The following is an 18,285-nucleotide window of genomic DNA, read 5'->3' as shown; positions in this document are numbered from 1 at the left end:
CAGATAGGGAGGCAAACCATAAGATACTCTTAATCGTAGAAAACAAACAGAAGGTTGATGGAGGGAAGGGGACTTGGGGGATAGAGTAACTGGGTGACAGGACTCGTGATGTAATGAACACTGGATGTTATATGCAACCGATGAATCACTAAGCTCTACCTCTGAAATTAATAATACATTATGTTAACTAATTGAATTAAAATTATAAAAACAATAAAAACAAAAACCCACTTGATTTGATGCATGTGTGTTGATTTTAAAACTTGTGTCATCAAAACCTCTCAAAATTAAAATGATGTTGAATTTTACACTTATTAGTAGAGAGTGTGCTTAGAACTCAAACAGCATACAGAAGACAAGTATGATACATGTACAATACAAATATATTTTTAATTTTACACTTAAGAAAGGAGATTTGAGGGGTGCCTGGATGGCTCAGTGGGTTAAAGCCTCAGCCTTTGGCTCAGGTCATGATCCCAGGGTCCTGGGATTGAGCCCCGCATCAGGCTCTCTGCTCAGTGGGGAGCCTGCTTCCCTCTCTCTCTCTGCCTACCTCTCTGCCTAGTTTCTCTCTGTCAAATAAATAAAATATAAAAAAAAGAAAGGAGATTTGAGCACTAAATATATAGATACACACACACACACACACACATATATATATACATATATATATATATATATATATATATATATATGACTTAATGTATTCTTGCTTAGTCAAGCTGCTTGCTGTGGTTTTCAAGATCATAGTGTTATTCTAATTCAGACAAGTGAAGTAATCTGGTAGCAATCTAGTTGTCCAAAGATTTTATATAATAAAGAAAACCAAGCAAGAGAAATAGAAGAATGCATAAAGATATAAATTAAAGAGTATTTATTTGACTGGGTTGTCACATGGCCCAGTCTGTTGTGTCTGACTCCTGGTTATAGCCCAGGTTATTATCAGCGTCTTAAGATCAGTCCCCAAGGTATGTGGAGTCTGCTTCTGATTTCCTCTCACTCTCTCTCTGCCCCATCCACTCATGTTCTCTCTCTCTCTCTCTCTGCCTCTCTCTAAAAGCAATAAATGAATCTTTTTTTAAAAAATAGCAGTACTTATTCTGTACAAATATAGTCTTGAGTGTGGGTATCAGGAGGGTTTCTTCTGGTTTTAAGAAGAATAATATCCGTTAAAAAAAGAAAGAAGAAAAAGAAGCATAATATCCATTAAACCAATATCAACCAAATGTGATTTAATACAAGGACAGAGGCTTATAGAAGCTAGGGAGAATGTGAAACTGGCCTTCCTGATTAAGAAATTTGAATTTCATAATGAATTAAGTATTTACTGTTCCTCTTGGCCACATGGCTTCTTATCTCCTATGTGTATCTGTGAGTGAGTGTGTGTGTTTGTGTGTGTGTGTGTGTGTGTGTGAGTGTGAGAGAGAGAGACAGAGAGAACAAAACAGAGAGACAGGGATGGAGGGGATTGCCATAACTTTTCTCTTTATGTAGGTCAGTGTTCTCTACTTCTCTGTGTGTGTGGCCAGGTGCGCATTCAAGTTTTCTAGAACCTGAAACACATGCAAATTTAGGAGTTTACTTAAAATGTAATATTACCTACAAAATACTTATTTAGAATGAAGGAAGAACTAATAACATAATTTTAAGTGTTGACAAATTACATATGTATTACAATATCTTAAATAAATAACTTTTCAAATAATATACTTCTTGGTCAATACCTCTAACAAAATTTAAAGAAGCTTTTATTCTGATATAATTTGAAGTGGATAGAATAGTTGTAAGACAGCAATAAGAAATTTTGTATACTCTTTACACAGATCAACCAGTAGTTTAATTTTGCTCCATTTACTTTATCGTTTTTCTCTTTCTTTCCTTTTGTAGATATGTATATTTACATACTATTTTTTCTGAACAATTTGAAAATAATTTGGCTGTTTACTCTTAAACATTTCATAGTATATTTTCTAAAATGAAAACATTGATTTATATAACCATAAAACAGACAAAAAAAAGAAAAATTTCATTGATGTTTTATCTTTCCTATAGTCCATATTCAAATTTTGACAAAGATCTTTATAAGGTCCTTTGTAGCAATTATTTTCATGCTTGGGATTCAGTCCAAGATCAGACATTTCATTTCATTGCCATGATTTCATTTTGATATGTGACATATCCTCATACTTCTTTGACCTTCACATTTTTTAAGAGTACAAGGCAGGTATTTTGCAAAATATCTCTCAATTTGGAATTGTCTCAGATTTCATTATAATTAGTGTGGAGGTCACAGGTTTGTCCCTTTGACACAATACTCCAGAGAATCTGACATGGAGCTCCACTGACTGATGGCCTCACTTGCTGGGCCTTTGCGTGTGCCATGACACTTACACTTAGATCATGATTCCCTTGGGTGTTCCAAGATAATCACTGAACACAGCGGGGGAACTTGAGCTGAGCCTTTCCTGACCAAAAATGGGATGCCTTTAATGGTCCGGTTTTGCTCAAAGATTCTCTACCAGCCTGGCTGAGGCATTCTCAGAGTTGCACTAGGGGCTTGTGCAATCTTTCCTTACTGCTCTCTTTCCATAAGTGTCAGAACTGTATCTAAGGCTAAAAGCTTCTCTTCATCTTCTCCTGCTTCCCACAGCTTCATACCTCATAGCTGTTTCCCCTAATACATCTATTCAATGTCTAATCCTATCTTATAGTCTGTTTCTGAGAAGTATATAACCATTGAGTGATTCAAGAAAACAGGTAGTTAGAAATGGTTTTGAAATTGAACTCCCTCTTCACAGTGGCAAGAAGAACTTCCATCTGAGAGAAGAAGGGGACACAGTTATTTCCTAGCACAAGGTGATGGTGCACTTGCTGAAGAGTTTACCTGTGGGGCAGTGGGAGAATGTCTCTATGGAGGTACATGCCCTCTCTAGTATTTGAAAGAAATGGTGGGGGTTGGGAGAGGAAAACAATGGCTAGAACCAGGGCGTTTACTGGTTATTACTATGTTGTACTGAGACCATGCTAAGCAATAATTAGAAAACAAAGGCAATTAACCAACAGTAAATTTAAGTGTGATAGATTTCAAAGAGTTTGCAGAGACTCATACCTGATTTAGAAATAACACAGCGATTATGCTGAGTGAAATAAGTCAAGCAGAGAGAGTCAATTATCATATGGTTTCACTTATTTGTGGAGCATAACAAATAGCATGGAGGACATGGGGAGTTAGAGAGGAGAAGGGAGCTGGGGCAAATTTGAAGGGGAGGTGAACCATGAAAGACTATGGATTCTGAAAAACAATCTGAGGGTTTTGAAGGGGTGGGGGGTGGGAGGTTGCACGAATTGCATGGAGCACGGGGTGTGGTGCAAAAATCATGAATACTGTTATGCTGAAAATAAATAAAAAATAAATTAAAAAAAATAATAACACAGCTGAAGAGTAAATTTAACCTTGAAAATTGAGTTGCAAAACCCATTTGTCATTCAGTATGGTACTGGCACAAAAACAGACACATAGATCAATGGAACAGAATAGAAAGCCCAGAAATAGACCTCAACTCTATGATCAACTAATCTTCGACAAAGCAGGAAAGAAATTCCAGTGGAAATAAGACAGTCTCTTCAACAAATGGTATTGGAAAAATTAGATAGTCACATGTGGAAAAATGAAACTGGACCATTTCCTTACACCGCACACAAAATAGACTCCAAATGGATGAAAGACCTCAATGTGAGAAAGAATCTATGAAAATCCTTGAGGAGAACACAGGCAGCAACCTTTTTGACCTCAGCCAGAGCAACTTCTTCCTAGAAATATCATCAAAGACAAGGGAAGCAAGGGCAAAAATGAACTATTGGGATTTCATTAAGATTAAGAACTTTCGCACAACAAAGGAAACAGTTAACAAAACCAAAAGACAACTGACAGAATGGGAGAAGATATTTGCAAATGACATATCAAATAAAGGGCGAGTATCCAATATCTATAAAGAACTTTTCAAGCTCAACAGCCAAAGAACAAATAATCCAATGAAGAAATGGGCAGAGGACATGAACAGACATTTCTGCAAAGAATACATCCAGATGGCCAACAGACACATGAAAAAGTGCTCCCCATAACTCGGCATCAGGGAAATACAAATCAAAATCACAATGAAATACTACTTCACACCAGTCAGAATGACTGACTGGGCCAGTAAGGGGAACCCTCCTACCCTGTTGGTGGGAATGGAAGGTGGTGCAACCACTCTGGAAAACAGCATAGAGGTTTCTCAAAAAGTTTGAAATAGAGCTACCCTACCACCCAACAATTGCACTACTGGGTATTTACCCTGAAGATACAAATGTAGTGATCAGAAGGGGCTCGTGCACCTGAATGTTTATAGCAGCAATGTCCACAATAACTAATCTATGGAAAGAACCTAGATGTCCATCAACAGATGATTGGATAAAGAAGATGTGATATATATATATATATCACATCTTCTTTATACAATGGAATACTGTGAAGTCATCAGAATAAATGAAATCTTGCCATTTGCGATGATGTGGATGGAACTAGAGGGTATTATGCTGAGCTAAATAAGTCAATCAGAGAAAGACAATTATCTTATGATCTCCCTGATATGAGGAAGTTGAGAGGCAATGTGGGAGGTTTGAGGAGTAGGAAAGGATGAAATGAAACAAGATGGGATCAGAAGGAAGACAAACCATAAGAGACTCTTAATCTCAGAAAACAAACTGAGGGTTCAAACTGAGGGTTGCCAGGGGGAGAGGTTAGGAAGAGGGTGGTTGGGTTATGGACATTAGGGAAGGTATGTGCTATGGTGAATGCTGTGAAGTGTGTAAACCTGGCGATTCGCAGACCTGTACACCTGGGGCTAAAAATATATTAAATGTTAATTAAAAAATTAAAAACTTAAAAAAAATTTGCCATTTAAAACTTAGCAAGACAGATCTGTTATATTAAGGGCTTCTTCCTGGTATAGAAAACGTGGGATCCTGAACCATTGCATGTGGGTATCTGGATGGATCCCCTCCAAAGATTTGGCTCTGCATAACTCTGAACCCTCAGAATATGGTCTACCCTTTACTTGTAAGAGTTAGTGGTTCCTAATGGAGGAAGTCAATGAAGAGGTCTCACTCATACAAGAATATGGTCGTCGTGCCCTCCGGGTTGCCACCCAGGTAACTAAGGTCAAATATCAATGTGATTACATTATGAATGAGTTGCAAGAGAAAGATAGTGCATATTTACAGGAAACAGGGCATTGGAATTTAAGGGTAATTGATCAAGGAGACCAGAATGTAAGAGAGAAGAACATAGAGGATAAACAAGAATTCATTGACTTGAGCGGGGGGCGGGGGAGGCTTTCTGAGCTTATTTTGAGACTCTGGTAAGAATTCTGATATATAAAACAAACTTACACACAAAGTCTTTTTTTTGAAGTCTAGAGAATGTGGAAATGCCTGAGTTGCCCTGGCAGCAGGCAAAGAAAACAATGACAAGGTAAAGGAGGTGGGCATGCTGTAGTTGATCTATTATGTAAAGCCTGTTGTAACCAGGGAATTGTGTTCTATGGGCAAGCCTGGAAGGCAGAACATTTACCAAGGAACACCCTGGTGAGGGGGCACCAGCATCACTAAAATGTTGAGATATATATTGATCTAATTTGTTATGTAGCTATAATAAACCTAAACTTTTCATGACTTTTTTTTTAGATTGCCATTAATAGTCACCATTTTCCTCCCTTAAACCTAAGCTTTTAAACCAAGGGTCATGCCTCCATATTTCTTAGCACAGCTTGGTGACTAGAAGGTTGTCCATAAACAGTAATCGAATGAAGAGATGAGACAATACCTGAATTAAAGAAGAAATTAGAAAATTAATCAGTGTGTGAATCAAAGAAATTCTCTGCTGAAGAGCTTTTGATCTTTTTCTCCCCAGTGCAGTGGGAAAAAAAGGAAATATAAATCGGTGATTAATATTAATTCCTAGTTTTAATTAAAAAACAACAGGTGTTCACTTTCATTCTCTAACCTCCCGTACACACATGTTAACACACAAACACACATGTGATATATTTCACTTATTCATATATCCATATTTGGACACTAAGAATGGAAATTTCTTGCTTTTTTCCTCCTCCCAGTTGAGGTTATCAGGATCCCTACACCAACCCCTGTGGAGAATCTCCAGTACTCTGGAATGTTCCCTTGGGGCACATGACACAAATTTTCCTTTAAAGGCTCAGTGCAATAATACAGATATCAGGGAAGTTTTGGAGGTTGGCTCTGCACATGCACATTTATTCTTGGATTGAGATTTTCCCTGAACGAGATCCTAAATACCTGGACCAGATTGCATTCAGCTTACTCTTGCTATCCAGGAAGTAAGGTATTAAAGGTGTATAAAGATGTGCAAAAGAGGGGATAGTGGCAGGATTTCCCTTTTCTTTCTCTTTTTGGTAGGCAGTAAGATACAGTGGAGAGGAGCTTTGGGTATGTATCAATTACTTATTATTTTTTTTTCCAAAAATAAAGCTTTAATTTCATTCACACAACCTGAAGACAGAAGTATTGTGTGGGATTAGGTTTTCTCCTTAAACGTGTGCATCCAAATATGGCATTAAAATTCAGTATAATGTTATTATGATTATGATCATCTGTATTATTTCTCTGTCTAACTGGGAATCCTTATTCAGTAGTGGTGGAAGTTGGAAATGAATCACTCCCATGACAAGGAAGAAAGAGAGTATAGTTAGAAAATTGTTCTCCACCATTAGATCAATGACCAGATTCCTCTTGCTTCTTTCATGTCCTCCCCTGGTGGTCCTCTAAATCATTGTGGAATTTTCCTTGATCATTTTCTAGAGAGACTGAGCTGTGACTTTGTTTTCTTGACTTTGGATAGCTAAAACAACATGGAGAAAATAATACTCATATGAAAAGAAAAATATGGATTAAGGAATTGAAGATGGTGTAATGAAAAAACAAGTATTCTTACCTATAGTGGTGAAAAATGAGGATAGAGAGCAGGTGATATCAAAATTGTATTTTATAAGCTTGGTGATAGTCATCTGTTAATATTACTATTCCAGTAACCCTGTCTACATGCTAGCATAATATAAATCAAACTTCTTTGTAGAAGAAATTGAATTCTTATGCATCAAAATTATTTTGAATTTGTTTTGAAAAAGAAAACTGCTTAAGTTTGTAGTTAACATATAGTTTTTTTTTTAATAATTTTTGTTTTTTATAAACATATATTTTTATCCCCAGGGGTACAGGTCTGTGAATCACCAGGTTTACACACTTCTTTTTTAAAGATTGGTTTTATTTATTTATTTATTTATTTATTTATTTGACAGACAGAGATCACAAGTAGGCAAAGAGGCAGGCAGAGAGAGAGGAAGGGAAACAGGCTCCCTGCTGAGCAGAGAGCCTGATGTGGGGCTTGATCCCAGGACCCTGGGATCATGACCTGAGCCTAAGGCAGAGGCTTAACCCACTGAGCACCCAGATGCCCCAACATGTAGATCTTTAACTTAGATCTTGGAGAGTTTTACAAATACATTGAAGATGAGACCAAAATTATTGTGTAAGCATAAGCTTGTTTTAGTGACTACAGCTATGCATATAAAAACGAAATTTAGGATAAAATGAAAGTTTATCTAGTATTTAAAAAAGAGTGCATTTGTAATCCCAGAAAAATATTTTCACTTTTTAATTTAGTGGTACTTAGTTTTTTCTTAATTTCTCTCCCAGTTTCTTATACATGGATAGAGTGTCAAAATGCAATAAAGCTAAGGAAACATATTTGGATAAAAAATATACTATCTTTTTCTCAAAACCAAGTAGTTCTTTCTGTGCAGAAATCAAGACACTGAACTACTACTTGCTCTTGTTATGAGATTCCTATTCCAAATCTGTGATATTGTATTGTATACCTACTATTTCAATACAAACGTATAAACCAGTGACTGAACACCACAGTTCAGAGACTGTTCAGTGTATGAAGGTGAGTTAGAATGGAAAAGAATCATGATACTTATTGACTAATTTATGCTAAATTGTAATGTTATTAAAAATGATTTTATAAATTTTTATTGCAACTGTAATTGTGGATGCATATATATTGTTTGAAATTTTTATTTCTCTTAATGATATATATGTAATAGAACTCAGAAAATACAGTGTTGACAATAAATATGAATTGTGAATTCACCAAGTCTAAACATAAAAAATTATTGGCAATTCTGCTCTTTGAAAAGAAAACGATTTTTATATAGCAAAGCTCATACTTTATACTTTTATACAAATGAAAATTAACACACTGCTTGAAATTCCAAAGCTAAAATTTTAAATTATGAATAAATACATATCTTAAATAAATAGAAAGTTGCAAGTCAATTTAACAAGTTGCCATATGATTTAGGTGGGAATTTGAGAAGTCCTCATTTTAAAACTTTCCCTTTGTATTAATAAAGCAAGATATTAAATTTAATTGTTTTTATGGTTGGAGTGTAAAGAAAGCTTATGAAACCTGGAAATGAAACAATTTGATGCAATTAGGTTTACTTACACACTATCATGATTTTTATTTCCCCAAAGTGATCTTGGCCTAAGTGTTTTATTTCAAATTCTCTTTTTCTAATATTCTACCCAATTCTTTGGTATCCCACTTACCAAAAAAAAAATGTATGTGTGTGTGTATGTGTGTGTGTGTGTGTGCATGTGCATGTGTGTAAGCACAGATTTTAAACATTTGTGTATAGTTTTCTTTCTGATATACTCTTTTGTATTGCATATATAATTTAAAACATAATTTGAATGATGTTTATATTAAAGGATAGTTTAAATAATTTATATTTACTAAAAAAAAACAATACATTTGTTCCACTTCTGTCATCTTATTTTTTCTTTCCACTATCTTTGTAATTTTTTTTGTTGTTTTCTTACTCTATCATGGTAATTCTTTATTTATCTTTCCTAATAATCTTAGAGAAGATGTCCTGTATTTTTTTCCTATGGTAGTTTCTTTTATGTGTTCAAAGGAATAATATTTAGATTATGATTTACTAATTATACAATTAGTTTATAAAATATTATTTGTTCATCCACTTATCCATCTGTTATTTATTTAAAACATTGTTATCTTTTGTATACCAGATGGTTTCCTAGACACTGGGGATGTAATTGTAAATACAAACTGCCCTTAATATCAATAGTTTCATTGAAATGTGGACAAATTCCACATTTAAATTGATTTTTATAGTATTGTGAGATAGACAAAATAAAAGAATAATTCTTCAAACAAAACAATTCCTTACCTCTAAATGTGTTTATTTGTAACTACATTATTTTTTTAAATTTTTTATTTTTTATAAACATATTTTTATTCCCAGGGGTACAGGTCTGTGAATCGCCAGGTTTACACACTTCACAGCACTCACCAAAGCACATACCCTCCCCAATGTCCATAATCCCACCCCCCTTTTCCCAAACACCCTCCCCCCAGCAACCCTCAGTTTGTTTTGTGAGATTAAGAGTCACTTATGGTTTGTCTCCCTCCCAATCCCATCTTGTTTCATTTATTCTTCTCCTACCCACTTAAGCCTCCATGTTGCATCACCACTTCATCATATCAGGGAGATCATATGATAGTTGTCTTTCTCTGCTTGACTTATTTCGCTAAGCATGATACGCTCTAGTTCCATCCATGTTGTCGCAAATGGCAAGATTTCATTTCTTTTGATGGCTGCATAGTATTCCATTGTGTATATATACCACATATTCTTGATCCAGTCATCTGTTAATGGACATCTAGGTTCTTTCCATAGTTTGGCTATTGTGGACATTGCTGCTATAAACATTCGGGTGCACGTGCCCCTTTGGATCACTACGTTTGTATCTTTAGGGTAAATACCCAATAGTGCAATTGCTGGGTCATAGGGCAGTTCTATTTTCAACATTTTGAGGAACCTCCATGCTATTTTCCAGAGTGGTTGCACCAGCTTGCATTCCCACCAACAGTGTAGGAGGGTCCCCCTTTCTCCGCATCCTCGCCAGCATCTGTCATTTCCTGACTTGTTTATTTTAGCCATTCTGACTGGTGTGAGGAGATATCTCATTGTGGTTTTGATTTGTATTTCCCTGATGCCGAGTGATATGGAGCACTTTTTCATGTGTCTTTTGGCCATCTGGGTGTCTTCTTTGCAGAAATGTCTGTTCATGTCCTCTGCCCATTTCTTGATTGGATTATTTGTTCTTTGGGTGTTGAGTTTGCTAAGTTCTTTATAGATTCTGGACACTAGTCCTTTATCTGATATGTCATTTGCAAATATATTCTCCCATTCTGTCAGTTGTCTTTTGATTTTGTTAACTGTTACCCTTGCTGTGCAAAAGCTTTTGATCTTGATGAAATCCCAATAGTTCATTTTTGCCCTTGCTTCCCTTGCCTTTGGTGATGTTCCTAGGAAGATGTTGCTGTGGCTGAGGTCGAAGAGGTTGCTGCCTGTGTTCTCCTCAAGGATTTTGATGGATTCCTTTCTCACATTGATGTCCTTCATCCATTTTGAGTCTATTTTTGTGTGTGGTGTAAGAAAATGGCTCAATTTCATTTTTCTGCATGTGGCTGTCCAATTTCCCCAACACCATTTATTGAAGAGACTGTCTTTTTTTCCATTGGACATTCTTTCCTGCTTTGTCGAAATTTAGTTGACCATAGAGTTGAGGGTCTATTTCTGGGCTCTCTATTCTGTTCCATTGATCTATGTGTCTGTTTTTGTGCCAGTACCATGCTGTCTTGATGATGACAGCTTTGTAATACAGCTTGAAGTCTGGAATTGTGATGCCACCAACTTTGGTTTTCTTTTTCAATATCCCTTTGGCTATTTGAGGTCTTTTCTGGTTCCATATAACTTTTAGAATTATTTCTTCCATTTCTTTGAAAAATATGGATGGTACTTTGATAGGAATTGCATTAAATGTGTAGACTGCTTTAGGTAGTATAGACATTTTCACAATAGTTATTTTTCCAATCCAGGAGCATGGAATAATTTTCCATTTCTTTGTGTCTTCCTCAATTTCTTTCATGAGTACTTTATAGTTTTCTGAGTATAGATTCTGTGCCTCTTTGGTTAGGTTAATTCCTAGGTATCTTATGGTTTGGGGTGCAATTGTAAATGGGATGGACTCCTTAATTTCTCTTTCTCCTGTCTTGTTGTTGGTGTAGAGAAATGCAACTGATTTCTGTGCATTGATTTTATATCCTGACACGTTACTGAGTTCCTGTACAAGTTCTAGCAGTTTTGGAGTGGAGTATTTTGGGTTTTACACATATAGTATCATATCATCTGCAAAGAGTGATAATTTGACTTCTTCTTTGCTGAATTGTATGCCTTTAATTTCCTTTTTTTGTCTGATTGCTGAGGCTAGGACTTCTAGTACTATGTTGAATAGCAGTGGTGATAATGGACATCCCTGCCGTGTTCCTGACCTTAGCAGAAAAGATTTCAGTTTTTCTCCATTGAGAATGATATTTGCGGTGGGTTTTTCATAGATGGCTTTGATGATATTGAGGTATGTGCCCTCTATCCCTACACTTTGAAGAGTTTTGATCAGGAAGGGATGCTGTACTTTGTCAAATGCTTTTTCAGCATCTATTGAGAGTATCATATGGTTCTTGTTCTTTCTTTTATTGATGTGCTGTATCACATTGACTGATTTGCAGATGTTGAACCAAACTTGCAGCCCTGGAATAAATCCCACTTGGTTGTGGTGAATAATCCTTTTAATGTACTGTTGAATCCTATTGGCTAGTATTTTGGTGAGAATTTTCTCATCTGTGTTCACCAAGGATATTGGTCTATAGCTCTCTTTTTTGATGGGATCTTTGTCTTATTTTGGCATCAAGGTGATGCTGGCCTTATAAAATGAGTTTGGAAGTTTTCCTCCCATTTCTATTTTTTGGAACAGTTTCAGGAGAATAGGAATAGTTCTTCTTTAAATGTTTGGTAGAATTCCCCCGAGAAGCCGTCTGGCCCTGAGCTTTTGTTTGTTTGGAGATTTTTAATGACTGTTTCCATCTCCTTACTGGTTATGGGTCTATTCAGGCTTTCTATTTCTTCCTGGTTCAGTTGTGTGTAACTACATTTTTTTAAGATTTTTTAGAGGACATGTCACTATTATCACATCCAAGGGACATTCGGGTCTTCCTGAAGGTTTCCCTTGAAGAACGAATAGGAACAAGCTCTTTTTGAGGGGGGGCAGGGCTCAGAGGGGAGCAACAAAAGGACAGAGGACCTTCTATTCCAAAACTAAGAATACCAGTCAGATGTGAGTAAGAAACAGCAAATAACAACAGGAGAAAACACTGTCTCTCCCATTTTGATCCTTCAGAATTCTATTCATACTTCAGGTCTAAGGCCCTTGGTCTTTTCTCTTAGAAGGTTCTCCTGAGACTAGGCTGGATGTACAGCCATTTCTGTGACACTCAGTATAACTCTACCATGCAATGACATGAGAAGAGGACCTTGAAGAGCATGCTTATGCTCATGTTCAACCTGTGTTTCCTTGCTATTCCAAATCAAGTTACCTTTTGACAAACCTGATTATCCTCTCTCGGTAACATATGTGACACAGAATTTCCATGTGACTATTTTCCCTATTTGATGATGATGATGTTAAGAGAGTCATTTTTTTTTTTTTTAAATGGAGGCAAGAATAGTATTTCCTTTGAGGGAAAACAGAAGAAAATTTACTTAGTGGCAAATTCAATTGTTTTCCATGATGTTAACTTTTGTAAATGCCCAAGTTGCTGTTAGTCTGAGAAGAATATGCAAATATAGGTATTGAGCACTTAAAATGTGGTAGTATGTTTAACTATGCTATCTTCTTTGTTTTCTCAGCAATATGTTTTCTTTTGTTCTTGATACATTCTAATAGACATATGCAATTTTCACAATTGCATATTGAAGAATTCTCACTACCTGAAACTTACATACCTCATGACTGTATATAAAAAATGAATGTTCATAGCACTTCAAAAGACCTCTCTACATATGTTTCCTTCCAGTTTCCATTCTCTCCCACCTAGGAAGAACACTCTCCTGTTGCTAATAGCACACATTACTTTGATCTATTTTTGTATTTTGTATAGATGGCATCAAACATGACATACTATTTGCTGTCTGGTTTTTAAATTATTTATCTTTACTGTGAGATTTATCCGTATTGTGCATGTAGTTATAGATTGTTTATTCTCATTTTTACCTAGATTTCACTGTGAGAAGTTACCAGATTTTATTTACCAATTCTCATATTAATGGACATATAAGTATTTTCTTTTTTATTACAAACATGTTGCAATAAACATTCTTGTTGATACGTTCTGGTAAAAATAGGGGCACATTTTTATTAGGAATGGAACTCATGGCCATATACATATTCATCATTACAAGGTAAGCCCAAAATATTTCAACTCTATAATCACACTGGCAGTTTTTCCATATTTTTTTCCAATACTTGGTATTTCTAGTCTTTTTCATTTGAGTTATTTAATTTGATATACACTGCTATGTCATGAGAGATGCAATTTCCATTTATTTTCCTAATGACTAGAAAAGTTGGTGCCTCCTTACATGTTTACTGGTATTTTTTTGTTCTTTGGTGAAACATGTAAGTGATCTGTCCCTTCCCCCTCTTTTATTGTTATTGTGGGAGTACTTCATATATTTGGATATTAAATTTTTGTTGACTATATGCTTTGCAAATATTCTATCTTCATCTGAGGCTTGTCTTTTCACTTTTAGCAGTGTCTTTCAAATAAAACTTAACTGTAACACTTAATCCTTTTTTTAACAAGTAGCAATTTTTGTGTTCTGTTTTCAAATCTTTGCCTACTTCAAATACCAAGGAAGATGTGTGTTTTGTATTTCATAGTTAGCTCTAATATTTTTCTAAGATTATTTTTGTATATTACATGATCCAGGGAACAAGGTGTATTTCTTTTCTCTCTCCACATACATCTATAGATTCAGGAATATTTACTGAAAATATCACTTTTTTAAGTAAGCTCTAACCCATCTGGGGCTTGAACTCATGTTCCTGCGATCAAGAGTCACAAACTCTACAAACTAACCTACCTAAGTCCCCTTGAAAATGCCATTTTTGTTCATAATTTGTTTCTTTTTTCATAAATTAAATGGCCTCATGCGTGTTTCAGTATTTGGTTTCTGGACTCTATTTCTTACAATAGTATTGTAAGAAATACTAGAGTATTACAATACTACAGTATTGTAATACTACAGTATTGTAATACTACAGCATTATAATACTATGATCTGTACTAAAAAGGATAGGTAATCTATTTTTTTAAGGAAGTTAAATAAATTTTCTGTATGTATACCTTTAGAAATTGGAAAGATGCGGTTCAAATTTGTATATTTCATCAACACTATTCTTATTGTACTGACCTGATCTTAGAGACACTGAAAGAGCAAAGATATCTCAAGGAGAGTAAGTGGATTACAAAAATTAACCCTGGGGTCAAGGTGTTCTGTCTAATAAATTGAGGGGGTTTCTAGCATATTTCTATTTAAAGCGATTGGCACTCTTTCTAATTTCTGGTCATTGTAAGATTACTGGGAAAGTGGTTAATGGAAACCAATTGGGTTGTTTGGGAAACATGGCCAAAGTTCCTTTCCTTTCAGGAAGCAGAAATCTTCCATAAATTACTTGTTGTTGAAGTCCACTAACTAAATGATTACCTGCCATTGTAATCAGCTTCCATCTCTCAACAATTCTTATTTCGCTTACCTGTTGAACTGAGACAATAGCATCTCAAAGTTTCCACATCCTCCTTCTGACCTCTCTTACTGGGATGGGCTGGTTGATGAAGAGTATTACCACGAGGGGCAAGACGAGGCTACTGACTTTCTCACAACTTAATAAGCCTTACAAGCACCACAGAGTTCACTCCTGAGCCTCTGCATTCTTGTGAATTCCTTGTTATTTACTCTCCATTATCAAGGAATTCCCTAGTTGATATCTACAAGAGTCTTTATGAGCTAGCTCCTGGGCAAATGTCCAGTTTATTGTTTGTTCCCCTCATACCGGGCATTCTTACAGACTTGATTGTTTTTGTTTCTTTTTGTTTGCTTACTTGTTTTTGTTTTGATTCCTATACTTTAACATATTGACTTTTTTCCTCTGGAATTCCTTTCACGTATACATCTCCCTTATATCTTGTCTTCTTTCTTTTTTTTTTTTTTTTTTTTTTTTTTAAGATTTTGTTTATTTATTTGACAGAGAGAGATCGCGAGTAGGCAGACAGAGAGAGAGGAGGAAGCAGGCTCCCTGCTGAGCAGAGAGCCCGATGTGGGACTCGATCCCAGGACCCTGAGATCATGACCTGAGCCGAAGGCAGTGGCTTAACCCACTGAGCCACCCAGGCGCCCTCTTGTCTTCTTTCAAACTAGATAGCAAATACCTTCTCTTCTGACAATCACTAATGCCTCCTCTCAACACTCCCAAAACACACATTCATTTTACTAATGTAGTGCTTATTTTGGACTTTGCACATACTTCTATTATACTTTTTGTTACGTTTCTTGTGATTATTTGTGTGCCCTTTGGTCTCTCTATTAAACTCTGAATTTTTCAAAAGATGAAACTGAGTCTGGTTCCCCACATCATCACATTGAAAGTGCTCAGTAAATAATTATGAGAAAGGAAGAGATTAATGAAAGAATGAGATGCCATTTATCTACCCCCAATATTTAATTTGAAAATTAAGTTTAATTATTTGTATAGAATTTGGAATTAATGAATTTTTCTCTTGGAAAAAAAAATGAATTTGATGTGTGGCTAGAAATAATAAACATTTTATTTTATTTTTATGTTTTTTATATTTATTTTATTTTTATATATTTTATTTTTATTTTATATACATTTATATACATTTTATTTTCATTTATATTAGCTCCCACTAGAACCCAACTAAAATGGGTTTAATTGCTAATGTTAGGGAAAAATGTAAACCAAGTCCGAAAGAACAGATGCATACAATAAAAATTGGCAATGTTAACATCTTATTGAATCATAAATACTACTAGAGTAACTAGCATAACTGTGGAAATGTAACCTTGACTTTAATAATAATATGAAGGTAATATATGTTTTGTTTATCTGTTTTCTGTTTTGCCACAGACACCAGATAATTTCAGAGCAATGTGTGAAGGGAAAACAGGAAGACTGGTAGAAAGACAGAAGGAAAGAAATGATTTGTTACCATTGATAGATTTAGTATGTGAAGCAAAATTAGCTGCTTTCTAGGTTTAATTGGAAGCTTACTCTGAATATAAATTTAAAAGTGTCCATACAAATGCATATAGACCAGGGACAGGACAGAAATGAGGTGCCTTAAAAGTGAGAAGAGTGAATTAAAGATTTTACTGAGTTGGGAGACTTCAAGCTCGATCAGGGAATAAATGATTTTACATTTACAAATGCTTCAAACAGTACCTTAGTAATCAAAATTATTATTGGCCATCAGTTAACAATATGAATATAAAATAATCATCTGTTGGGTCGTTGGTGATGTAATCAAAGAACTGTTTTTGAGATCACATCTAGGGAAAGACATACAGTTATTAATAAGTAGGTAAAGTATTTTAGCCAAAGTTCCTAAGAGAAGTCATAAAAGAGTTAAACTTGATTATAAATCTGTGAGGATCAGAATCCTTAAAAAATAATGTAGAATCAATATCTGTGGTAAGGTTGCTTAATTGCTTAGTAAGAATTGGTTTATAAGAATTGGATTACTTAATAAGAATTTGTTAGATGAATAGATATTTTAATTAATGAATAAAAAATATACAAAAGAAAACTAACCCCTGACTCTCAGAAAATTTGGTTGATCATTAAAATGCACTATGGAATTTTAAGCTGTGTGTGTGAGAGGGGAACAGTAGCTGTAAAGTATATTTTTCTTCTTTTTCTTACTCTAGAAAACACACATGAAGTTTAGGCCTAATTGATCATGCTAATGTTGAATAAAACAAACTGGATCCCAGCCTCATTCATTCTTAGAGGAGTCCCAGGACTGGAAGATATACACATGTGGATTTCCTTCCCATTCTGCTCCATGTATGTGGTGGCCATGGTAGGGAATTGTGGGCTGCTCTACCTCATCCGCTATGAGGATTCATTGCACAGACCCATGTATTACTTTCTAGCCATGCTTTCCCTAACTGATATTGTCATGTGCTCTAGTACAATTCCTAAAGCTCTCTGCATCTTCTGGTTTCATCTCAAGGAAATTGGCTTTGACGAATGTCTGGTCCAGATGTTCTTCATCCATACCTTCACAGGGATGGAGTCTGGGGTGCTCATGCTTATGGCCCTGGACCGTTATGTGGCTATCTGCTACCCACTGCGCTACTCTACTATCCTCACCAATCCCGTCATTGCAAAAGTTGGGCTTGCTACTTTCCTGAGAGGGGTGTTACTCATCATTCCCTTCACTTTCCTCACCAAGCGCCTGCCCTACTGTAGAGGGAATATAATTCTTCACACTTACTGTGACCACATGTCTGTAGCCAAATTATCCTGTGGGAATATCAAGGCCAATGCCATCTATGGTCTGATGGTTGCCCTCCTGATTGGGGGTTTTGACATCCTGTGCATCACAGTCTCCTACACCATGATCCTCCGGGCAGTGGTCAGCCTCTCTTCAGCAGATGCTCGACAGAAGGCCTTCAGTACCTGCACTGCTCACATCTGTGCCATTGTTTTCTCCTACAGTCCAGCTTTCTTCTCCTTCTTTTCCCACCGCTTTGGGGGCCACACAATCCCTCCATCTTGCCACATCATTGTGGCCAATATTTATCTGCTCTTGCCTCCCACTATGAACCCTATTGTGTATGGGGTGAAAACCAAGCAGATTCGAGACTGTGTCATAAGGATCCTTTCAGGTTCTAAGGATGTCAAATCCCATGGCATTTAAATGAGATATTAAAAAAAAAAAAAAAAGACATTTCCATGACAGAGCAGATTTCCTGATTAGGCAAGAAGTGTAAAATATTTCAGGAAACATTATTTTGGCATGAGTGATGCATTTCTAAATACATGTTTTGAGAATCTCAACAGGCCTGCAAACCAAATTTTCTATGAATTCTCTTTCCTTCTCATTCTTAAGAGAAGGAACACATATCTTTGAACAAACCCTAATTAGCCCATTTTCACTAAAAAATAAAGTGAGAGGGGGGCACCTGGGTG

At 35.8% G+C, this 18,285-nt stretch overlaps 1 protein-coding gene across 1 annotated transcript; it reads left to right on the top strand.

Annotated features, from left to right (window-relative positions):
• Positions 1 to 17,047: 17,047 nt before the first annotated feature.
• Positions 17,048 to 18,013, top strand: LOC132011326 (olfactory receptor 52N4). The gene has a single exon (XM_059389746.1). It carries the CDS (start codon positions 17,048 to 17,050, stop codon positions 18,011 to 18,013), a length of 966 nt encoding a protein of 321 aa, XP_059245729.1.
• The last annotated feature ends 272 nt before the right edge of the window (positions 18,014 to 18,285 follow it).

The sequence above is a fragment of the Mustela nigripes genome, chromosome 1 (genome assembly GCF_022355385.1).
Source record: "Mustela nigripes isolate SB6536 chromosome 1, MUSNIG.SB6536, whole genome shotgun sequence".
Classification (NCBI taxonomy): Eukaryota; Metazoa; Chordata; class Mammalia; order Carnivora; family Mustelidae; genus Mustela; species Mustela nigripes.
Note: the sequence above shows the minus strand (reverse complement) of the source record. Positions and strands in the feature narration are given on the sequence as shown.